Here is a 22,004-nt window from a genome sequence, read left to right as displayed (position 1 = left end):
GCCAAGACTCTTGGGAGGTGAGTCATAGTTTAGAACACTTGGTTTGCCCATGGGTAAACTGGAAGTCAATACCCCTCTGTGGGCACAAGCGTGGTGGGAAATGAAGCCCAGTGAGCCACGTTATGTCGAATTTGGAGGCCCACTCCTGGGCCAGGACTCCTACAGGCTTCCACACTGGTGTGGGCCTCCCTAGGTCCCAAAGGGCTTACACACAATTTTCTTTAAACCTTATGCATAGATATTCCTATCCACAGTCTAACATGTTATGTCATCTTGTGGGCACTGGACTTGGAATCAAAAGCTTTGCCCTCAAATCTCAGCCCTGCCATTGAATAGCTTGAGCCACTAGGCCACGCACTTTTTGTGGATTGTAATCTCGCTTTGTAAAAGGTAGATGAGAATTGCAAGCTCAAAGCTTAGGAAAGCCCCTCTCCAGCTCAGAGCCTGGTACATAATAAACATTCAATAAGTGTGGCTGGGCTGTGAGGAAGATGTGAGGCCCACAGAGGAAAAATCACTTACAGCGGTCCTGGCAGTCAAGAAGAACTTATGGCCAAACGATATGCCTTGTGCACATTTTCTTAGCAACCGTGTTTTCCCATTTTTAAGTTACAGAAACAGATTCAGAGAGGTTAACATAGTTAACCAAGCTCACACTTGTTAGGAACCTCAGATCTGAACACAGACAGTCATTTCCAAGGACCCATTCTCCACCCCCAACTTCTTACTAAAAACATACAGAAGAGTTGAAAGAATAATTCAATACATACGGACACACTGTTAACATACGGCCACTTTAGCATGCTTTCTTTAAATGTATACATGGTTGGAACCACTTCAAGTAAGGAACAAATATCATGTTCTTTAGCCCTGATATGGACTGAATGTTTATGTCCCCCCAAATTCAAATGCTGAAGCCCTAAGGCCCCAATATGATGGTATTTGGAGATTCATCTTTGGAAGGTTATTAGGGTCAGATAAGGTCACAATGGGATCAGTGCCCTTATAAGAACAGTCACCAGAGTGCTCTCTCTCTCTTTCCCTATGTACATGCACTGAGTAAAGGCCATGTAAGGACACAGGAAGAAGGCAACTATCTGCAATCCAGGAATGGGGCTCTTACCAAGAACCCAACCATTCTGGCAGACTGACCCCAAACTTCCAGCCTCCAGAGCTGTGGGAAAACGAAATTCTGTTGTTCAAGCCATCCAGTGTGGGTATTTTGTTACCGCAGCCTAAGCAGACTAAGACAATCCCTAAATGCCACCAGGTACACCCGCGGAGAATAAAAGACATTCTCTTGCATAATCACACCCAAGAAAATTAGCAATGATACCGTAATATCTAATATCCTATCCAAAGCCAAATTTTCCTCAATTGTCTTAAGAATGTCTTTTTATAGCTGCTTTTAAAATGTTAACCAGAGGCACCTGGGTGGCTTAGTTGTTAAGAGTCTGCCCTCTGCTCATGGGCTCAGGTCATCATCCCAGCATCCTGCTATTGAGCCCTGCATCAGGTGGGGAGCCTGCTTCTCCCCCTACTTGTGCTCGCTCTCTCTGTCGAATAAATAAAATCTTAAAAAAAAAAAGTTAACCAGATTCTAGGCAAAGTCCACACATTATATTTAATACCTTTTTATCTACAACAGTCCCGCTGTCTCGCCTCCCAACGCACCTTGCCGTCGTCATTGGCAATTGTGAGGAGCCCAGGCAACTTATAAAATGTACCACTTTCTAGATTTGTCTGATGTTTCTTCGTGTCTAAACTCAGATACAGTATTTTTTGGCAGGAATTCCAGTAGGAGATGCTGTCTACTTTATAACGCATCGTATCGGGAGGCATCTGATGGCAGGTGGTAAGGCTAAGTCGGAGCACTTCGTTAATGTGATAATGGGGATCCGCTTTCAGCCTCTACACAAAATAAGAGCCACCAGGCTTTCAACTCAGCGCTTCTTGACATCAGGACAGTCAGCTGCGCTTGGAACCCGAAGTTCAGGGTTCATCACCCAAAATTCCCGCTCGGTCTCCCAAGCTCGTCTTCTGCCCAGTTCAGTCCTGGCCGGGTACAGCATGGCCCCCCCGGCCCCGCCCCCGGGCCCGCCCCGGCCCCTCCTGGCCCCGCCCCAGCCCTTACCGGGCCCCCAGCCTCGGTGGCCCAGCGGGCGGAACCAATAGTGTCTGGCACTCCGCTCGACGTTGTCCGTCCGGACTCTGAATCCCGGAGCGCCGGGCGCACGAGGACGCTGTTCTCCGTGGCTTCCGGGCGCACGCACTTCTGCCACCGCCGAGAGGGCGGAATTCCCGGTGTCGCTGCAGTGTCTGTCGGTGTGCCGGGTTCAGCCGCCACCATGGGGATCCTGGAGAAGATCTCCGAGATCGAGAAGGAGATCGCTCGGACGCAGAAGAACAAGGGTGAGGGCCGGCCTGGCGGGGCCTTCCTTTCTGCCCGCCTCAGTTTTCCTGTCTGTAAAATGGGGGAACAACTCCAGCGATAGAGCCGTTGAGGGCTCGAAGGCAGCAGAAAAGTGCCAGAGACTTGACCAGGTCTCCCAGCGCGACCGAGGCAGGCAGGACCAGGCGGGACCGTGTCCCAGCGCGCTGGTCTGATTGCAGACGATGGCTGTGAGATCGGCTCGGTGCCAGACCAGGCGACCAAGTAGAGAAATCGCAGCGTGCAGCCAGCGTCTGACCCAGAGAGAGGCATGGTCGGGCTTCAAACCCGGGTCTCCTGGCGGTCGGGCCTGGGGAGTCGGTGCTCTCTCCTTTTGTGCTGGAAAGCCCAGGAGGAGACCTTTCACGGGTACAGCCTCACCCAGCATCTCGGGACGGAGGCCATCAAGACTCGAGCCTGGTGGACCTGGGTTTGAACTCCAGCGCCACCCGTACCTGCTGTGAAAGCTTGGAAAGTCACTTCGCCTCTTTGAGCCTCAGTGTCCTCATCTGCAAATGGGGATCTTAATCCCCCTCTCATCTTAGCTCACAGCTAAATTAAGCTAGGTAGTGTGTGCAAAGTACTAGGCACGTGGTAAGCACTCGGTATTTAAAGTAACCCCCCAACATACCGCACAATAAAGGAACAAATCTGGACTTCAGATTGTAAGGGCTGGAGGAGCTCACAGGAGAAGAGCAGTGGGGAGAAACAAACGACACCCAAGAAGGCTTCCAGGAGGAGGTGGGGCTTGAACTGATTACGGGGAGGGTACTCCCGGTGAGGGTCACTGCTGAGGCAAAAGCCTGGCCGTCCAGGTGAGCATGGCGTGTTCATGGGATCTAGAACAGTCTAGATCAGAAGGAGGGTCTGGAGTGATGGGGGATGCAATTGGCCAGGGTGAGTGAGGCCCTGTGTCTAAGCAGTCTTGCCATGGGGTTGCAGAGGCAGGAAGTGGGGAATACGAGGTAGCTAGTCTCTGTCCTTCCCTGGCTCTGTTTCGGGCTGGAGGCTGAGAAGCCGGGAGACTTCATTCATTCATTCATTATGTAAATCTTCACCAAGCCCTTACTATGTACTAGGCATGAGCACGGCAGGCACATCCTTGCCCTCGTGCAGCTGATCTTCTAGGGAATAGTCTGTAAGCGAATAACCAAATCAAAAGGAATGTTTCAGCCAGCAACAAAGGCTGTGAAGACAAACGAGCAAGAGTGTGGGGGGTGGGAGCTGGGCCTACTAAGGTAAAATGATCACCTCCATGAGGTGGGGACGTTTGAGCTGAGACCAGAATGAGAAGGAACCAGCCATGCAGAGATCTGGAGCAAGACTGTTCCTGGCAGAGGAACAAACGTTGCTGAGGCAGGAACAGACTTTTCTTGTTCAGGGATCTGAAGGTCTGGGGCTGGAGTGCAGTGATGGGAAAGGAAAGAGCCAATCCTGTAGGGCCTGGTAGATCATGGGAAAGTGGCAGTTGTGTTCTCAGGCAGTGGGAGCTACTGGAGGGTGTTAAGCAGGGGAGAGACATAGTCCAATTTGTTTTATTTTTTTATTTTATTTTATTTTATTTTATTTTATTTTATTTTATTTATTTGAGAGCAAGAGAACACAAGCAGGGGGAGCAGCAGGCAGAGGGAGAGGGAGACGCAGACTCCCTGCTGAGTACGGAGCCCAGTGCGGGGCTCCATCCCAGACCCTGCGATCATGACCTGAGCCAAAGGCCGATGCTTAACTGACTGAGTCACCCAGGTGTCCTCTGATTTCTTTTAAAAGTTCCAATTGGCTAGGGCACTTGGGTGGCTCAGTTGTTGAGCGTCTGCCTTCGGCTCAGGGCATGATCCCGGCGTTATGGGATCGAGCTCCACGTCAGGCTCCTCTGCTGGGAGCCTCCTTCTTCCTCTCCCACTTCCCCTGCCTGTGTTCCCTCTCTCGCTGGCTGTCTCTCTGTCAAATAAATAAATACAATCTTTTTTTAAAAAAAGTTCCAATTGGCTGCCCTGTGGAGTATCATCTACAAGGATCAAGGAGAGTAGCAGGGAGGCTTTGACAGTGGTAGGATGATGTAAGGATTAAGACCCCGTCCTTCCCTTCAGAGGTGCTCAGAATCTTATGAGCTGGGATGACAGGAAGGATCAGATAGCTGACGAGTGCTGAACCCATTCTTGACCACTTCTCACTGCCATCAGTTCACTCCTTCACTTGTTAGACATTTCCTGAGTACCTGCCCCATGCCACCAGAAGCTGGGATCCTGTCCCATTTGAGTGAGGAAGTAAAGGAGCGAGATAGTTTCAAATAGTGATCAGAGCCACGAAGACCATGAACAGGATCATGAAGCTAAGCAGGGCCGCAGGAAGGGTGGGTGTTAGTGTAGATCATAATAATAATCAGCGGTTATTGGGCGCTTACTGTGTGCTAGTCATTATTCTTAATGTTTTCTGTAAGCTTTCCGAAAATCCGGTGGGGTGTTTTCTCCTCTTAACATCCCTGCTTTGCCAATTAAGAAACTGATACACAAGAAGATTAAGTAACTTTTCCAAAGTTCCGTGGCCAGGAATGGCAGGGTGGGATTCCAGCCCAGGTTCTTCACCTCTGCGTGACATTTCCCACTGTCCCCCCCGGCTGGGTAGGGGAGACCTCTTTGAAGAGATGACATTTGAGCTGAGCCTCGAATGTTAAGAAGGAGTCAGCCCTGGGAAGATAAGTTGCAATGAAAGGAATAGCAAATGCAAAGGTCCTGGGGCACGAAAGATGTCAGCTTGTCCTGAGGAAACAAGAAAGCCGCTGTGGCTGGAATGTAGTACATAAAAGAGAGAGTGGAAGGAGATGTTGGAGAAGTAGTGAGGGACCAGGTTACCTAGCCCCAGCCCGCTTTTGTAGCAAAGATTTTGTAACGCCTTTACTGTCATGAAATGCAGTTCCCCTTTAATAGTGTGACTTTTGTACACACAGAATTTGAGACAAATGAGTATAACACCCTAATCATAATACAAAGGAGGAGAAAAATGAAAATATAATTAAAAAAGTGTTTATTTCAATATGTAAATGTTAGGGCACAGCCAGGATGCAGCGGCGTTACAATGAAGCCGTGAGATGTTTGCCGCTCTGGGCGGCATCACAGGGTAGGAGGCAGGCACGAAGCAGCCCAGTGCCCAGTGTGATGTGTGGCTGACTCGGGCACCCTACAAGAGGGATCACTGGTGGCAGCCTGGGATCCCACGATGGTGAGCATCTCTAGGGGAGGTTTCAAACAACACGAGCTAGAGTCTTTCCTTCACATGCGCGGAAGTTGCTCTCCTGGAAATTTCAGTGTTTTTTGATGCTGTAACATAAAATGCCCTGTGCCGGACTGACTCACACTTTGTAGGGCTGCGGGCTTCCCTGGTACCTGCCTGATGAATGCCAGTGGGGACTTTGCACCGACAACAGAAAACATCCCCCAGAACCCCCCAGGGAGTGGTGCTGCCCGTTGAGAACCACTGACCTGGGGTCGTGTGGTCTCAATAAGGAAACTAGCTTCTATCCTAAGTGAAGTGAGAGGCTAAGGGGGCATTTTAAGCAGACGGGTATTTTCTTTTCCAGTCTGATTCTGATGTTTCCAGCCAACGTTTGGTTGTATGTGGGGGCACACCCGACCCACGGGGCTTGGAGACCCTGGATACTTATCTTCTGTCTTGCTTTTCGTCCTTTAGCCACCGAGTATCATCTGGGCCTCCTGAAGGCAAAACTCGCCAAGTATCGGGCCCAGCTTCTGGAACCGTCCAAATCGGCCTCATCCAAAGGAGAGGGTTTCGACGTCATGAAGTCGGGTGATGCCCGTGTGGCGCTGATTGGATTTCCCTCTGTGGGTAAGGTCAGTGATGGTCAGCGTGGGCCTTGGGGAGGAAGCAGGTTGTCTCCCAAACACGACTGTCCAGCGCCTCCTCTAGCCACCTTTCTGAATTACCTCCAGGGACCGAGAAGATTCAGCCTCCCCCAGGACCCGGTCCCATCGCTTTAGCATCCTGCCATGGCGACCCTCGTTGCCTGACTGTGGGAGAAGTGTTTCCACTCAGTCTCAGACCCGTCCCTCATGTACAAACGTTTACTGAATGTGCACCGCGTGTCAGGCTCTGTGCCGGGCGCTGGTGATATGGTAGGAACAGTGAAGAGGTTGCTCAGATCTAGGCTGAGGGAACCATGGCCAGGAGGTTTGGACAGGTGCTGCTGGAGAAGCTTTTAAACCAGTTCGGCTACAACCTGTGTTAAGCCCATTACCCTGGGCCACGCGTGAAGGGGCGTTGCTAACAGCCATCACCTCTTGAGTGCTTACTGCTGGTCGAGCAGTGTAGCTGTGCTTTGTACGGGTTTGGATGCCTGGGTAATGGGTGCGTGCATCCCAGGAGGTGAGGATGGGTCTGCCGTCCATCTACACACACACACAATGAAGATGGGATGAGAGCTACGTCGGCCACTGGCATGTTTACTGCTCCATGGCTGTTTGTCCCATTCATACATTAGAGTTCCCTCATCTCCTAATGGCTGCCTAGAAGCCCGCACTGTGGTCATAGCCTCAGCAGCAGTCTGCTCCTTCCCTCCCGGGCCCATTGCGTCCTGGAGTTGGTGTTTCTGGAAGCCGTATTCCTCCAAGTGAGCCCAGTGGCTCGAGGTTGTGCGTTTTAAAACTGCTCATCAACAGTGCCATTTACCCTCCAAAGAAGCTCTAGCTGACTCCACATGGGGACAGTTGGGAATGTCTCCTAGCATCTGCTCACAGATGCCCACCCGGGAAGCTGTGTCAGCACGGGGCTGTGAGCTGTTAAAGGAAGACCAGACTCAGCGTCGAGGTCTGCAGAAGGCTTCCTTCCTGGTGTCTTGTAGGTGTTTTCTTACTCTTGGGAAGCAGTCCTACCCCAGTTGGACTTTATGCTCAGTACCCAGCTGGATGCACCGTCCCCATGTCCTCCGTCCGTGTGGGCTCAGGAAACACAGTTAGTTTAGTTAGTTACCATCCAAGCCAGGTAGGATGAGGAGGGGAAAGTTGCTGGAGGCGAAAGTGACACCACGTACTGGAAAGGAGCCACCGCCCTCCTCCTCTGGGCTGCTAGCCGTTCATCCAGCCAATGTCTTGCAATGCTCGTCAAACCTGAGTGCCCATTTGACACGCAGCTTTCTGGCCAGTGCTCAGATCCCTGCAGTGAGGGGTGCTTATGACCCCTCAGCTTGACAAAAGCTGGACATGAAGCATCGCAGGGGCCGCCTGCTGCAGCCCCTCAGAAGGAGCTGACGCCCACGCTGCAGAGCCCTTCGGGAGAGGTGGGACTGTCCCCACGTGTGCCCTCTGCCGGCTGAACACCCTCATGGCTTTCAGTCCTGGCAAGGTTTCCAGATCCCTCTCTGTCTTTTTGGCCATTTCTCATTTTCCCCAGTTGTCTACACTGGAAGTTTCCAAGCACGCAGAAGAGGTGAAAGAACAGGTGCAGTGTACCCACTCTCGGAATCCAGGGATTTTGCCATGTTGGTCCCTGTCTTCACATCTGTGTGTGTGCGCGTGTGTATGGGGTTTTGTTTTTGTTTTGACTGACCCATTTGAGAATAAATTACAGACATCATGCCTCATGACCTTTCACCCCTAAATATCGAAGCTTGTATCTCTAAAGAGTAAGGATATTTTCCTACTTAGCCACTAACTATCACACCAAACAAAATGAACGGTAATTTAGGAATGGTCTAACACCTGGACCGCATTCTGATTTCAACACTCACCCCCAAATGACCTTTGCAGCTGGTCTGTCCCAACTAAGGTCCATTCTGGGACCTCATGTGGTCCCTGTAGGTGTCGTCCCTCTGCCTGCTCTAATCTAGAACGGTCCCTTTCGTCAAGCCCCTAACTCTAAAGAGACCAACACCGGTCCTACAGAAAGTCTGCGCTCTGGAGCTGTCCATCGGCTTCCCTGTGGTGTGTGTTAGCTCGTTCGTCTGTTCGTTGTATTTGCTGTGAACCGAGAGTCAGGTAGAAACCCGGGACTTGTGGCCAGGTTCCACAAAGGAGATGGGGTCGACCTCATTTCGTAACATGCCAAAGAAAAACCCCTGACCGCTGGTTGCATTTCCAGAACCCCTGGCTTAGGGGGAGGGACACCCTGTCTCCCTTCTGTGTAGTTGTGTTAGCCTCCTTCCCAACCCCAGGTAACTGGAGAGTCCCCTGCAAGATGCTGCTACAGTGGCGTGTGGAAGTCAAGCCCTCTCAGCATCCCCTTAGTGACCTTGATGCCAGTGAATTGTCCTTGCCTGGGAGTTTTGTTAGCCACGGTAAAACGTCACTTTTTGAGTTCTCCTCCTCCTTCCTCACTAATTAGCTGATGTTCCTCTGTGGAGTAGCGCCTTCTCTCATCGTTGTCGGCTCTTTGGTTAGCCGGAAAAAGTTCCTGGAAAGGCAGGACAAATGCGTATGGGTTGCCCTTAAATGATCAGCAAGATGTTGGGGTCAGAGCTGTCCCACAGGGTGACCGGTAACTATTTTTAGGCTTTAATTATTGGGGCATTGTTATGGACTCCATCAGTTTTCACCTTTTCTTGATTTTACTTCCAACCTGCCAAGGACTTCTTTCCAAGCCCAGGCTGGGAGAAAAGCTTTGTTTACCAAGAACTGTGCCATTGAGGGTCTTGCCCTGTGGCCAGATCCCACTGCCCTGCTGGGGATCTGGGCTCTCCAACCATGGGAGGGCCCACGCCTCCCCCCTGCAGAGGCCAGACAGGGTCAGAGTGTCCTCCTGTTGGCCTCCAGCAATGGTCAGTCAGTGTCTCGGCAGCCTGCCCATACCTGTCTGCCCCACCAGGTTTTTTCTTTCAAGTTTCTAAGAGGCCCTCAGGGTGGAGAGTTTCTGGATTTGAAGCCAGTGTTTCCTTCAAGGGGTGAGGGTGTATGAGTCAGATGTGCCCCCATCCTTCCTGGTTGCCAGACACGCAGGCTCGTTGTTCCCAGTGCCCTGCTGACTAGGCGGGGGCAGGAGGCCAGGGCTGGGTTTCTCCCCCTCTCTGGTTCTGCGCCCTGCTTTGCTGGCCCTCTGGGCCACTGCATCCATTGCTGTGGTCTCGCCACGCTCTGGGCTTGGCACACATAGTGCTTATCATCTTTCACCCCACGCGGTCCCCCACGGTGGGGACCGAGCAGATGGCCAGCGTGCATGTGAAGGGCTCCGAAGCTTGGAGGAGGAAGATTCTTGCCCACAGGAGCCAGGTCTCTCTAACTCCCAGCCAAGCCATGGCTCTGCTCCCACAGTGAACCGTGGCCTGAGCGTTCCCATCCAGATCCTTCCCAGCTCACTCCTTCCTGCCTGGCAGCACCTTCTCCTGCCATCTGGCTCTGTCTCAGACCATGTCTGTCCCCTTGCACATTTCTCCCCTCCCTGGGTGAGCAGCTCCTTTGAGTGCCAGGGGCTGTTGCCTGTTTGAAGTTCTCTGGGGCCCAGGAGGGGCTGGCGGGTCTGGTGGAGCTAGGGAATGGGCCTAGATTTAGAAACCAGTTCTCTGTGTCCACCTGAGACAGGCCTTGAGGCCTCCAAGGAAAAGAGTGGCCCTCTGGTGCCCCACCTGCCCTGGGCAGGGCCAGAGGGGACGTTTCCAGCTGTTTTCTGTCCCCATGCTGAGGCTGAGGAGGGAGTCCCTGCGCCTGGCAGGCTCCCAGCCTGTGGGGATCCTCCCAGGAGGCTGGAACAAGACTCCCTCACTGCAATGCCCTCCTTTTTCTCCTAGTCCACCTTCTTGAGTCTAATGACCTCCACGGCCAGCGAAGCTGCGTCCTATGAGTTCACAACCCTGACGTGTATCCCCGGGGTCATCGAAGTAAGTTGGGGTGTGCTGGATTCCAGAAGGGGAGAGGGCGTGTGCTCGGGTTTGCGGTGGTGTAGATGGACGTCGCATGTGCGGATGTCGTGTGGAGGGGGAGGCTCTGAACTGAGCTGCTTTGCCTTCAAGCACTGGCACCTCTGAGGATTCTGGCTGCCGAGACCCCAGGGATGCCTGACTGGTTCTGGGAGTCGGGCCGGCCCACGGCAGCTCTCCTGGCGCCCCGTCGTGCTCCACTGTCTCGCACCACCCCAGCTTGGGTCACTTGTTCCTGGCTGGCTGGATCCCTCCGGCTCCCGTGAAGCTTCACGGCCTGGGGCACCTGGGGCCCCGGGGCCTGGAGCCTCCACGGTGCAGGGACGTTTTTGTGGCGTTCTTACCGTCAGGGAAGAGCGTGGTGGGATCTCAACGCCTCGAGAGCCCCTCCCCGGCGGCTCCTCAGCTCGCGGGACAGGGTCTGTGCTGGGCTGGAGCCGTCACAAGGCAAAGGCCTGGCCCCAGAGGCTGACCCCGGGGTTTCCCATAGCGCCTGCAGTGCAGGCCGCTGTAGTGTCCTGGGGTCCGGCAGGCCCTTCCTGCGGGGACTCCTCCCCTGACCTTCTTCTCTTCCCCATCCTAGTATAAAGGAGCCAATATCCAGCTCCTGGACCTTCCTGGGATCATCGAGGGTGCAGCCCAAGGTAGGAGGTAGGGACCGGTGGGTGGGAGACCGGGTGGATCTCAGCACCCCAGCCCACCCTCTTCCAGAACGTGTTGGGTATATTGGTCTCACTGTTAAAATCGGACATGACTGCAGGGCTTGACGGGTAGGGGGAGGCTCGCAGCCTCTCACGTTGCTCTGGCCTCGTACGGTCCTGGCTGGCCCCATCTTAAAGCTGAGGAAACTGAGGCCCCACGAGGTGAAGTGACTTGCCCCAGGTCGCAAAGCTCACCTGACAGTTTGAATTTACTCTTGTACTCCACGGGCTCCAGTGCGCCTCTGCAGGGAGCCCCGCAAGGAGCGGACACGAGTCAGCTGGCCAGCTCAGAGCGTGCTCCTTGTCCTGGAGCCCGTCCTTTGTTGTTTTGGTGTTGTGTTCTGAGATGAGAACATGCCCGTGGCTTCCGGTGGCAGGGGGCGGCCCGCAGCCTCACAGACATGGTAACCAGCTGATGGTTCTCCGACACTGGCCAAGCACTGGGCTGTGAGCTCGCCGTTGTCTCAGTCCTCAGCTGGTCCTGTGACTTAGCGAGTGTCACCATTTCCTTTTCATAGCTGGGAGGAACGTCAGAGATGATAGATGAAGGGCCTGCCCTGAATGACTCTTGATCCACTAAGGGGCAGAGCTGGGGTCGGCACCCACCTCTCTGCTCCACGGCCCCAGCGTGGCCGGGCAGCAGGGCCTCTCCCTGCGGGTCCAGTTGCCATCTCTGCCCTGCGCCCTCCCGTACCTCTCTGTCCTCATCAGGGCAAAGTGCTGCCTGCTTGGATCGGGGCAGGGAGAATGGCGATGGTCCCCCAGGAACCTGCTGTCCCCGTGAGCATCGTGGGGCCTGAGGGTGGTCTGGCCACGGTGGGGGGACGTGCGCGGGTAGTGTCAGGAGGCAGCTGGCCTGTGAAGATCACTGGGCCCAAGGCCCTCATTCTCAGAAGAGGGAGGCCGGTCATGGCTGAAGCCTGTACTACCTGGATCCTAGTGCTGTGACCTTGGCAAGGTGCCTGGCTTCTCTGGTGGTCTGATAACCACAGGGTCTGATCTTCACGTGCAGTTCCTATGGCACCTCTTCCTGTGGCATCTCGTGTGACCCTTTCTGCCGCCCTTGAGTGGGGTGGCTTCTGTGGCCCGTGTCCAGAAAGGGCAGATGTGTTGAAACCCTCATACCACACTAGCTTTGTGATCTTGGGCAAGTGAGCGAGTATCTCTAAACCAGGTCTCAGTTTTCTTATCTGTAAAATGGGCATGATACTGCTTCCTGTACGGGATCGTACAGGATTAAGTGAGAAAATGTGCCTCTGTCCCTGTGTGACCACGTCTCTTCCACGCATCCAGGGAAAGGCCGGGGCCGGCAGGTGATTGCTGTGGCGCGCACGGCTGACGTCGTCATCATGATGCTGGACGCCACCAAGGGAGAAGTGCAGAGGTCCGCAGGGTGGTGCAGGGGGGCGGACTGATAGGTCTGGTGAGGTCCCTGGGTGGGGTCATGGGATGCTGTGGCTCTAGCTGCTGTGCCCCTGAACGCCTGATGGGTGGCCCAGGGGGTGCTGGGGCCTCTCCCACGTGGGAGCAGCGGCAGGCCTGTCCGAAGGCTAAACCCGTGCGGCCAGCCTGCAGCATCCTCTCGGACAGGCCTGCATCTGGCATGGAGACGTCCGGAGGCTGAGGACTGTGCCGTGCCGGCGGGACCTCTGGCACCGGCCCCTGGCCAGCACAGGCCGTCCTGGCTCTGGCTCCTGCCTGCCGAGGCTGAGGTGCCTCAGTTCCTGCCCGGAACCCACCAGGAGCCCAGCCCCAAGCAACAGAAGCCTTATTCATGCCCTGACCTGCTGCCTAAGGGGCACACCGGGCCTCCCTCTGCGTGCCAGTCGCAGACCCAGCCCGTCTCCCATCCGACTGGGCAGAAGGTCCAGAGGCTCCCCCTCAGCAGCTTTGGGCTGTTGGGGAGGAACGTTCTGGGTTCCTAGTGGTGGGGAGGAGGGCATTGGTCTCCCTCCGGGTGGGCAGGGGCTTCCTGTGTGCCATGGAAGCCATCCGGCCCGCCTCTGGGCACCTGTGAAGGCTCGTGGGGGCTCTACCCAGGTCTCTGCTGGAGAAGGAACTGGAATCAGTGGGCATCCGCCTCAACAAGCACAAGCCCAACATCTACTTCAAGGTGAGTTCCCGCTCACCGGTGGGCCCCGCCTGGGCAGGTTCGGGATGATCGCGGCTGGCCCTTTGTGAGCAGGGGTCCCTTCCTCTCTTCTCCTCCAGCCCAAGAAAGGGGGTGGCATCTCCTTCAACTCAACAGTCACGCTGACCCAGTGCTCAGAAAAGCTGGTGCAGCTGATCCTGCATGAGTACAGTATCCTTTCCAAACGCGGCAGGGGAGGGGCAACGTGAGACGGGGGCCTTGTGGCCCAGGATGCTCACAGACCACACCCCAAGCCACCCCGGATCCATCCGAGCAGCCCCCAGGAAGGCTGCAGCCCGGCGACATGGGGTACTTTCTGTCCCCTTCACCCTTGTGCTCACCAGGCTGCAGGCTGGCTGGGCCACAGCCGTGTACTCAGCTGTAGCTTCCTGAGTCCCTGCCAAGTTCTAGGCACTGGTGGCCAGTCACATCTGGAAGGAAGATGAGATGGTGAGGGACAGCTCCCGAGGACAGGGTTCCTGGCCTGGGGAAGCCTCAGGGAGAACCAAGGGCTTGGCTGTTTACCACTGAAATAATGTTGGGGGGCTAGGTGAGTCTCTGGAGGACCCTGGAGGACAGGGCAGAGCAGCTCAGATGTGAAGAACTCACCACGGTGGACAGGCTGTCTGCAAGGTGGTGAGGTCCCTGTCACCGCAGGTATGCAAGCAGAGGCAGGGTGGCCTCCAGAGGAGAGCTTTGCATGGGGGAGGGTGGGTTAGGCCAGTGCTTGCAGACAGCGCTTTTGGCACTGAAGCCTGGGTGGGGTTCCACTGAGGACTCTCGCAAGTACTTTTTTCTTCTCCCTAACAGTAAAGATTGAAGCCATTGATTGACTTTGCATATTCTGGTTCCTTTTGGAAAAAAAAAAAAAAACGAGGGCACTGCCCAAACTTTACCATCCAAAGCAGATGACCTCCGAGGTCCCTCTCAGCACTGTGTTTCTTGGCTGGCCTTTCGGACCCCTCTGCTGCGGGGACACGAGGGCCTGTTGGTGCACAGGTGGCCCTTAATCCGAGCCCCTCAGAGATCTTCAACGCGGAGGTGCTCTTCCGAGAAGACTGCTCCCCGGACGAGTTCATCGATGTGATTGTGGGCAACCGGGTGTACATGCCCTGCTTGTATGTAAGTGGCGCTGGCCCCCGGGGTGCGCGTGCGGGAGCGGAGCTCGCCCAGGGCTGACCCGGACGCGAGACAGGCTTCCCAGAGGAGCAGAAAGAGCCTGGAGCTGCTCCACCCTCGCCTCCCCTCTCCCCTGGGGGCTGCACGAGGCTTGCAGACCTGTCCATCTTGACACCGGGGCTCTAGTCCAGCCTTCCTTCCTCGGGGTGCACAGCGGCTCCAGGCCCCTGCAGCCTTTCCCCATCCTTGAGGCAGCAGTGAAGGGAGGATCCTGGCACTGGCCTCCTGCCCTATTTTGTTGCTTTCCTTCCCCAACACCTACCTCTCCCATCTCAATCCCAGGTTTATAACAAAATCGACCAGATTTCAATGGAAGAAGTGGATCGCCTGGCCCGGAAGCCCAACAGTGTGGTCATCAGGTGAGGCCCCGGCACCCGGCTGTCCTTGTAAATGTGAGCTCATCAGGCCTCCCGGCCCCCTTGGCCAAGCAAGCCCCCCAGGCGCGCCTGGGGCAGAGGAGACCATCTCAGTAAGGGCTTTGACCGGGGCCTGGTCGTACCCAGGATCGGCCTGGACAGAGTGGGTGATGTGGTGTGGGCTCTGGTTAAGAAAACAGAAGGTAAATAGTACCACCAACGGAGATGGTTAAGACTCAGTAAGAGGCTTCAGAGCCTAGTAGTTAACGGCAGGCCTCAAAAAGGCCAAGAGTGTGAGCCAGCTGTTCCTGATCCTTCTGGAAGATGTGGTTTCCACCGCAGCAGGAGAGGGAAAAGGAAACATGGAAGTCCTCGGGTGGGTGGGGCCATCCTGGCCCCGCCCCGGCCCCTCCTGGAGGGGTGGGCCCTGGGGGAGCCATGTGCGCTCTGCCGGAGGGCTGTTTGTTCGCTTCTCGCCGTCGCCCTACAGTCCTCCTTTGGAGCAGCCTGACTGGGGGGCTCTGCTCTGCTGGCTGCCCCGCTCAAGCAAGGCACTCTAGCCTCACAGTGAGGCTGGGCTTCCAGGCAGTGGGACGCTGAGTGACTGAGTGGGATGACTGGTACAAATGATGGGTAAGGGCCCTGGACCATCTCCCGGGCATCGCCAGCTATCTGCAAGAGCAGCAGAGAGCGGGCATCCTTCCCAAAGGACACCCTCAGTTCCTCTCCTGCTGCTGCGTTCCAGGTTCCCTTCAGGGGCTGCCCGAGGACAGGCCAGGCCTCAGGGCGTGCGGTCACCTCCACACCACCCCTTCACCTGCTGTGCTCACGACATGTCAGCGGAGGTCAGGGTACCTGCTCCAGGTTATGCCTCTGCACACGATCAAGCCAGGGGCCACCCAGTCACTGAAATCCTCACTGGCTGCCCTGTGCCCATCGGTCTCCCAGCAGCTGTCAGGAGGAGAGCCCCCCTCCGAGCACCGTGCGTCCCTTAGCAATACCATGTGCTCTCCCAGGAGAGACAGCTGAGCTCTACTGGGTGTGACCGTGGCTGTGACCAGAGGCGCTGGCCGCTGAAGTGTCAAGCTTCCACCAGGTCTGCGGGCTTGGTTCCCCACGGGTGCCAGATGGGCCGCACTGGGCTCGGTGCCCAGACCAGCTACATGGAGGTCACCCTCTGGAAGAGTGAGAGAGCGGGGAGCCCTGGCCTCCGAGCCCACGGGGGCCACTCTGACCGGCCGCCTTCCTCCCTGGCAGCTGCGGTATGAAGCTGAACCTGGACTACTTGCTCGAGATGCTTTGGGAGTACCTGGCCCTGACCTGCATCTACACCAAGAAGAGAGGACGTGAGTTCAGCGGCGTGTGGCCCAAGAAACGTGCTGAGTCACCCTCCCTATAGGGCTGCCAGGCTCTGCCTGGGGCCACCCAGATGGCACAGTGCCCCTGGCTCAACTTGTCCTGTGCAGATAGTACCTTTTCTCCCATCCCAGAGCTGGCATGCCCTCTGCCCCAGGCTGCTGGAGGCCTCAGCTGAGCCTTTACAGTAAAGAAGGCCACTTTCTGGGGCTGCTAGTCTTGAGGATGCCCGGGGGGGGGGGGGAGNGGGGGGGGAAGCTATGGAGGGAGGGGCAGTGGGCTACAGGCCGGCCTGTGGTTCCCAACGGGCTACAGCGATCGCCCCCCTCCTGGCCTCCCCTAGCAGGAGCACGCCCCCTGGGTCAGGACTAGAGGCACATGAACACAGAGGAGCCTTCACCATGTCCCCCTCCCCCCCACGGCATGCCTCTCACACCCTGTGACCTTGCAGCTGAGTTCTGGCAGTTTGCGTGGCCTTGACCTTGTCAGCAAGGGAGGAGCTGCAGCTGCCCCTGACTGGTCGCCAGCAGCTGTCACGTCTTGCCAGTGCTGTCCAGGTGCTCCCCGTGGCTGGACTTCGGGCTCTTATGGCAGATGGGGTTACAGGCCGCCTGAGTCCCGGACGTGGATTTATGTTGATTTCCTTTGCTAAAGTCAGGGTTGTAGAACACCGCACAAGGATCGGTAGGGAGGGTGTGCCAGATGGTGAGGGGAAGGTTTGGCCAAGGCTGGGGGCTGGGAGGGCCTCTGTCCCCTGATGGAAGGCGACCACAGAGCAGCTTGGGGCCATAGCTGTGGTTGCCTCCCTGTCCCCCCACCTGCAATCTCTATCTTTGCAGAGAGGCCAGACTTCACAGACGCCATCATCCTCCGGAAAGGGGCCTCCGTGGAGCACGTGGTGAGTTTCCCAGACGTGTCCAGACGGTGGGTCAGGGAGGTCTCCGTGCCAGCTGCGGGGTTTTGCCCAAGGTTCTCCCCGCCCTCGGCTGGCTTGGGGACAGCAGCTGCGGCAGCAGAGTGGCTGGGGGCAGGCTCCGGAGTTAGACCTGGGGTCGCCTCCCTTCCCAGCTGCGTAGCGAGCCTCCAGGCCTCCCCCAGAGGCAGGGATGGTACTGCCCACCCCAGTGGTGGCTGGGCCGTGCCGTTGCATGAGGTCCCGCACATGAAGCACTCGGCCTGCTGCCTGGCGCCTGGCTCCGGGAAGGTCCTGGAAGCAGTGGTCGTCCCCATCCTGTCACACCCCCTGCCGCAGACTCCTCAGAGCCACAGCTGTTCCCATACTCCGCCCAGGAGAGCTACTGCCCTGGGGCATTTCGGTCTTGTGAACTCCACATTGTGTTTCCCCAGTGCCGGCCTACGGCTCAGAGTTGCCACCTCCGTGCCCTTGGCCCCTCCTGGCTTCCTATCCCCCCAGTCAGTACCCCCACAGCCCTCCCTGCTCCCACAACCTCCCCTCTAACCCCGGATGGCTCTGAATGCTTTTTGCACTCGACATTTACTGAGCACCGACAGTGAACAAAGCAGCCCCAGTTCCAGCCCGAACGGGGTCCTTTGGGGGCAACAGATGCCTAACACCCAATGCCAGAGCTAAGAAGTCACACCTAAGGGGGGTACAACACAGTAAGGGAATGGGGAGTGACCCTGAGCCTACACAGAGAGGCCAGATGGTCTCAGGGGAGTGAATGTGATTGGGCCTGTAGACCAAGGAGGACCTGACCGTGAAGAATTAGGGGTGATGGAAGCCCTCCCAGGCCGGAGAGTAAGGTATGCAAAGGTCCTGAGGCAGAGGGGCCCTGGGCTGAGCCTGTAGGCTCAGGGAGAGGAGGGTGCGATCACGTCTGGGGTTTTGTTGTAGGCCCAAAGGTCACCTGTCCCTGAATGTGACCCTGCACCATCTTTCACGAAGGCATATGGGCCCTGTGGGAGCAGGTGATGGCCCAAGAGCCTGGAACAATGTGCCAGGTCACACAGGCATCTTAAGGTTTTGGTTTTGGGGGGTTTTGTTTTCCATCTAGCTCATTTCTTCTCAGGATCTGTATGGCGGACAGGCAGTGGGCTGGCCTGCAGGCTGGGCTCCTGCGTTCATTCATTCAGCAAGCCCAGCCGGAGGCCTCTGCCAGCTAGGGGCCCGGATACAAATGGGAGGGCTCGGCGTTGAAGGCAAGCGTGCCCGGCAGAAGCCACATCCCTTAGATGACTCATAAGGAGCTCCGTGGGGGAGTCCCCATCCCTACAAGCCTGTTTCAGAACCGGTGGCTGAGGTGTGACCTGGGGACCCAGCAGCCATTGGTACAGGGGCCCCCATGTGCTGGCCCTCTGTGGGGCTACCCTGCACCCCCTGTGGGTACTTTGCGCCATCCACTCAGGCCCTGGCACCTTGCCCAAGAGGATATGTAGGACTTCAGCCACTCCCAGGAAGAAAAGCGGGAGATAGCAGGACAAGGGCTTTCTAGGCAGGTGGAATAGCAGGTACAAAGGCCCAGAGGCAGGAGTGAATATGGGGAATGCTGGCTGTTGGCCATCAGCTGCACGGAGGGCCAGAGGCAGGAGGTGCTAGATCCAGGGGTGAGAAGCACCCAGTGGGGTGGGGAGGGGCTTTGGGGGGCCTGGTTCCAGAGCCTGGACTCTGTCCCCGAGAAGCTTGCTCTTCCGTGGTCACCTCTGCCCTGCTCGCCCTCCCCATGGGTGCCTCCCTCCTGGGGCACTCAGCTGTCCCAGGTGCCGCAGGGTATACGAGAAGGCCTGCCTAGATGCTGGTGGCAGGGACCCAAAATAGAGGAACCACGTAGACCTTGGAGCCAGGCAGACGCAGGGTCATACCCCAGTTCCCCTGTACTGTGTCAGCCTCCCTGTGCCTCAGTTTCCTCTTCTGGGCGTAACTGACCCTCAGCCCCAGGGCCTTTGTAATGCACCCAGCCTAGGCCCTGGTACGTATTCAGTGAGAGCTGACGTAGGCCTTGCCTCCGGAGGGGTCGTAGGCCATAAGGCCCCAAGGCAGTGAGGACTTTGCAGGGCTCTCAGCAGTGACAGGGACAGTGGGCAGGGAGGAGCACGACTGTCCCCATTGTCAAACAATATGATCTCTCCCCTGGTAGAAAAGATGGCCTGGGATGACCTTTCATTGTCCCCCATTGCTAGAGACAAGTACAGAGAAAGGCAGAGGGGGCCGGGAGCAGGTGGGCCTATATTTGCTCAGGAAGTGTTCTTACAGGCTCAGCGTCCACATGGGAGCGGGGCCAGGGCGTTGGGGCTCTGACCAGGACCTGTAAGGCTTGCGGGCACATGGGAGGAGAGGCAACACCACACGACCTTCCCTCTGGCCCCCCCGATCCCAGGGGAAGAGCTGGCTGCCCCTCCAAGGTCCCCTGCTTCTAGCTCCCTTTAAGAGCGCTGGCATTCCTGAGGTGGTGGTGGATGAGGTCCCAGCTGTGGCCAGGGGACGGGGACCAGTTGGGTTAACTCCAGGCTGAGGTGGGGTGTCCTGAAAACCACCCCCGCCCATCTGAAGGAGCATCTGTCAGGGTTGTCACTCAGGCAAGGCCAGTGGAAGGCTCCTGGCAGCCAGATCCAGACCTTCTGAAGGCTTCGAGAACATTCCTAAGGGGCACCACAACCTTTGGGCCAGCCTGGAAGTGGGAGCATCAGAACAGCCATGAACACAAGACTGCCTGGATCGAGCCGCTGGTGTTCACAAGGCCACTGCTCTCCGACCACCTGCCTGGGGTCTTCCTGGCCCATGCCTGGTGCTTGGGTGTGTGGCCAAGCACGGTGCTTTCGGTTATAGACTCCTCTCACTGTCTGTCTCTCCCATCCTCCAGTGCCACCGCATCCATCGGTCACTCGCCAGCCAGTTCAAGTACGCGCTGGTGTGGGTGAGTCTCTGGGCTGGAGACGTGTGGGGGTCATGCCCAGCATCGCCCCTGGGTCAGGCGGGAGCACGGCGTTCATGCTGCTCTGTGCAGTGTCCCAGTTTGGGCGTGCGTGCTCACCCATGCTGGCCTCTCCTATTCTGGGACCTAGAGCTGGTCAGACCCCTGGGGACATTGTCCTGTCTGAGGGCGGTTTGGCAGTGCCGGGGCCCCCACATTAGACTCTGGCATTCACATCCCCCGCAGAATATCTACACCCACACCCACCTTCCTCTTGTAATAGCTATACCAGGCTTGGCCCTGCTCAGGACAGAGGCTGACGTGGCCCCTTTGTCCCCCGCCAGGGCACCAGCACCAAGTACAGCCCGCAGCGGGTGGGCCTGACCCACACCATGGAGCACGAGGACGTCATCCAGATTGTCAAGAAGTAGTGCCTCCTCCTGGGCCCCCTGCCTGCCCAGCCTCTCTCCCCGGGGAGTCGGAGCCAGCCAGATGCACCAAAGCCCAAACAGGAAATACATACAAATACATACACCCCAGGAAGGGGTCTCTCAAGTCTCTGCTGTTTCTGGAAGTTTCTTCAGTAGGCAGATGATGAAGAGTGTATTGGGGCAGAGGGACACGGTTGGGGAACTTGGGCTGGTCTGGTGGCATTTCCCATGAGACAGGCCCCTTGGGTGGGGGTTCTGTGTTTGGAACCCTGGGCCTGCGCCCTACCCTTGGCCCCCTCAGGCCCCGAGGGACTAAGTTGCCCACCTCCCCTGCAGCCAGAGCCTCATGCAGACAGCTAGCTCAGTGCTGGGGCTCGGAGCCCAGCCTGCCCGGGCCCCTGGAAGCTGTACTTTCTGTTGGGGCACCTTGGACCTTCAGCTCCTGCCGGCCTCTCTGGCACTTGGGGAGGGGTCTCCCAGGACAAACCCTCTGCCCCGCCCCAGGGCTACTCCACGGTGGCTTTAAGCCCCAGCTCATGCCCTCGTCAGCCAGAGGATTCCGGGTGTACTGCCCTCCCAGGGCAGCCCCTGCCCAGCACAGACCCCACGACCCAGAGCCTGCACGGATGTCTGGAGTGCAGGCTTTGGCGTTGGGTTTCTGTGCTTTTTCTCCAAGCCGCTGGTCTTGGCTCTCCTTTCTGCAATAAAGAGTGGAAACAATCCCTGTTCAGACTGAGGACAGTTCTGTCAGTTTGTCGAACTCTTGCCAGGCGGGGTCAGGGCCAGCCACGAGCCTGGTGAGAGGATGGGTGGAGCCGGGGCTGTGGGAGAGCAGGCCCAGGTCTCGGGTGCAAAGGAGAGTGTGGGGGACCTCCAGGGTGGTCTGTGCCCTGGAGGGTTGGCTGGGGGCCCCAGATGTGGCACCTCTTGAGGCCAGGCCTGGCTGCCAAGGGGGCAGAATTCTCGGAAGGTCCTTGTAGCTTTCAGGGTGGCAGGGAGGCTCCCTTGTGAGAGCAGGGTGGCCGCGTCTCTCCTCTGTGACAGCAGATGGGGGGACGGGCCTCGGTGTGGTGCCGAGGAGTAGCAGCGGGTGGTCCCTGAGCCCCTACTGCATGCCAGGTCGGTGCGGGCCACCTCAGCAGCCTGTTCTCCAGGGGCAGCAGCTCACCCGGGGCGTACACAGCTTCTAAGTGCAGAGCCGGGATTTGAACACCGGCTGGGGCTGCTGAGCCACAGGGGAGGCTTCCTGAAGGAGGTGTGCCTTTTGGGAGTGAATCGTAACTGGTTTTGTGGGGCTCCCAGGCACTGGGCTGGCAGGAGGTGGCGAGGGCTCCCCCGGAGGTCTTCAGGTCCCGCTGGGGTGTGGAGCGGGCCCACTGCCCTGCTTGCCGGGCTGTTCCTGGTTCCTCTGTCAGCTGCTCGGGCTCCTTTCCTGAGACAAAACAAGAATAATAGACATCATTAAATATACATGGGGCCCCAGGCGGTTGGCGTGGTGGGCTGGGCCTCCTTCCCTGCAACACTGAGCTGCTCTGCTAGGCTGGCCATGCTGCTGGGGCCAGCCATAGGACCCCCATTAGGCGGCATGCAGGCAGGGAGCAGGCCACGGGACCCAGGTAAGAAGACCCCAGTCCTGGGCCCTTGGGGTCTGCCACAAGTGCCTCTCCCCAGGTTGCAGGGAGGGCAAGAAAGAAG

The 22,004-nt window shown here is 57.2% G+C and overlaps 1 protein-coding gene across 4 annotated transcripts; it reads left to right on the top strand.

Annotated features, from left to right (window-relative positions):
* Nucleotides 1-2,211: 2,211 nt before the first annotated feature.
* DRG2 (developmentally regulated GTP binding protein 2) lies at nucleotides 2,212-20,654 on the top strand. Of its 4 annotated transcripts, none has more exons than XR_858116.3 (13): nucleotides 2,212-2,412; nucleotides 6,116-6,276; nucleotides 10,158-10,247; nucleotides 10,870-10,930; nucleotides 12,281-12,371; nucleotides 13,028-13,100; nucleotides 13,199-13,289; nucleotides 14,143-14,240; nucleotides 14,580-14,656; nucleotides 15,911-15,999; nucleotides 16,461-16,566; nucleotides 16,849-16,907; nucleotides 19,828-19,881. XR_858116.3 is itself a non-coding variant. In XM_002923122.4 (13 exons), exons 1-13 carry the CDS (start codon nucleotides 2,349-2,351, stop codon nucleotides 20,307-20,309), a joined length of 1,095 nt encoding a protein of 364 aa, XP_002923168.1. In that variant the 5' UTR covers nucleotides 2,215-2,348; the 3' UTR covers nucleotides 20,310-20,654. The 4 variants fall into 4 exon arrangements, 3 of the variants coding, with proteins under 3 accessions (XP_011228056.1, XP_011228057.1, XP_002923168.1); XM_002923122.4 differs by lacking the exon at nucleotides 16,461-16,566 and adding an exon at nucleotides 20,223-20,654 and having other exon boundaries at nucleotides 2,215-2,412; XM_011229754.3 differs by lacking the exons at nucleotides 16,849-16,907; nucleotides 19,828-19,881 and having other exon boundaries at nucleotides 16,353-16,492.
* Nucleotides 20,655-22,004: the final 1,350 nt, after the last annotated feature.

The sequence above is a fragment of the Ailuropoda melanoleuca genome, chromosome 17, assembly GCF_002007445.2.
Source record: "Ailuropoda melanoleuca isolate Jingjing chromosome 17, ASM200744v2, whole genome shotgun sequence".
Taxonomy (NCBI): Eukaryota; Metazoa; Chordata; class Mammalia; order Carnivora; family Ursidae; genus Ailuropoda; species Ailuropoda melanoleuca.
Note: the sequence above shows the minus strand (reverse complement) of the source record. Positions and strands in the feature narration are given on the sequence as shown.

Coding starts and splice junctions, on each gene's coding strand:
- DRG2 (XM_002923122.4), top strand. CDS start 2,349: ATGGGGATCCTGGAGAAGATCTCCGAGATCGAGAAGGAGATCGCTCGG. Junction 10,248..10,869: donor GTATCCCCGGGGTCATCGAA/GTAAGTTGGGGT, acceptor TCCCCATCCTAG/TATAAAGGAGCCAATATCCA. Junction 12,372..13,027: donor ACCAAGGGAGAAGTGCAGAG/GTCCGCAGGGTG, acceptor GGCTCTACCCAG/GTCTCTGCTGGAGAAGGAAC.